General features: G+C 70.3%; 1 protein-coding gene across 1 annotated transcript in view; it reads left to right on the top strand.

Annotated features, from left to right (window-relative positions):
• CCDC120 (coiled-coil domain containing 120) overlaps nt 1-1,359 on the top strand; it is a 5,249-nt gene that overhangs the window by 2,112 nt on the left and 1,778 nt on the right. Inside the window, exons 5-7 of the mRNA XM_029913763.1 lie at nt 372-428; nt 794-965; nt 1,121-1,225. Of these exons, the coding sequence (XP_029769623.1) occupies nt 372-428; nt 794-965; nt 1,121-1,225 (334 nt within the window). The remainder of the gene's footprint in view (nt 1-371; nt 429-793; nt 966-1,120; nt 1,226-1,359) is intronic.

The following is a 1,359-nucleotide window of genomic DNA, read 5'->3' as shown; positions in this document are numbered from 1 at the left end:
CCCATAGCCCCCCGAATGCCCCCACAGGCGCCCTTCTCTCCCTGACACCCCCGTAGCCCCCCAATGCCCCCACAGTCCCCTTTCTTCCCCAGGTGCCCCCCTAGCCTCTGGGACACCCCATTCTCCCCATCACCCCCTCCTCCCCCAAACCCCTCAGTCACCCCTGAACCCCCTGCCCCCCCCCCACTGCCCCTGTTGCATTTGTGAGCCCTCAGAATCCAGATTTTCAGAAGTGGTGGGGAACATTCCAGCCCCCCCACATGTCTGCTACCGGAGTGGGGGGGGTCACAGACTTGGGGGGGCTGGTACCGGGGGGGGAGGTTTATAGGGGACTGACCCAGCTCCCTGTTTCCATTCCCCACCCTCTCAAGATGAGGTGTTCACCTCCGAGAACAGCTCCCTCTCCGAAGCGGCCAGTCACGAGAACGGTGAGTGTGTCAGGACACCTGGGTTCTCTCCCCCGCTGGATTCCCGCCTAGAGCAGGGGGCTGGGAGCCAGGACTCCTGGGTTCTCTCCCTGGCTCTGGGAGGGGAGTGGGGGCTGGTGGTTAGAGCAGGGGGGGCTGGGAGTCAGGACTCCTGGGTTCTCTCCCTGGCTCTGGGAGGGGGAGGGGGCTCTGGTGGGTTAGAGCGGGGGGAGCTGGGAGCCAGGACGCCTGGGTTTTCTTCCCGGCTCTGGGAGGGGCGTGGGGGCTAGTGGTTAGAGCGGGGGGGGGGCAGGACCGGTGGGGTGCAGGCGGGGGGGTGGGGGGCGCTGGACTCCTGGGTTCCATCCCTTGCATTCTCTCCCCAGACAACCCCCACTGTTTCCACCCGCCCAAGGGGGGCCCCTCGTCCCCCCGCACCCGGGATCACCTCCGCGCCGTGTCCGGCAGCCCCGACCGCCGGCCTGGCTGGCGAGGGCCCCCCACGGAGCTGGGCGGGGGGGCTGCCAGCCGCCGCAGCTCGCTAGCCAGCCCTACCAGGTGGGTACAGGCCGGCGTCCCCCCCCCCCAACCTGCTCCTCACGCCCCTGGTGTCCCCTGCCCCCCTCTTCCCCCCCCCCCAGGCCAGTGGGGCTCCCCCCGCCCCTCCATCTGGCCGGGCCCAGCTGGTCTCAGGTTTTGTTTGCTCCCCTCAGCCCGAACCGGACCCTGCCCCGAAGCATGTCCAGCTTTGAGGGCCGGAGCGTCCCAGCCACCCCGGTTCTGACCCGGAACATCTGCAGCGGGAATCAGAACATCAGGTACCGGAGCAGAGACCCCCCTAGAGACCCCCCGGCGCCCAGCCCTGCCTGCCCGGGGAGCGCCCCCCCCCCCGCCCCCCCCCCCCCCGGCGCCCGGCCCTGCCGGGGACAGCGCCCCCTAGAGACCCCCCGGC

The sequence above is a fragment of the Terrapene carolina genome, unplaced genomic scaffold (assembly GCF_002925995.2).
Source record: "Terrapene carolina triunguis isolate 2854851 unplaced genomic scaffold, T_m_triunguis-2.0 Scaffold848, whole genome shotgun sequence".
Classification (NCBI taxonomy): Eukaryota; Metazoa; Chordata; order Testudines; family Emydidae; genus Terrapene; species Terrapene triunguis.
Note: the sequence above shows the minus strand (reverse complement) of the source record. Positions and strands in the feature narration are given on the sequence as shown.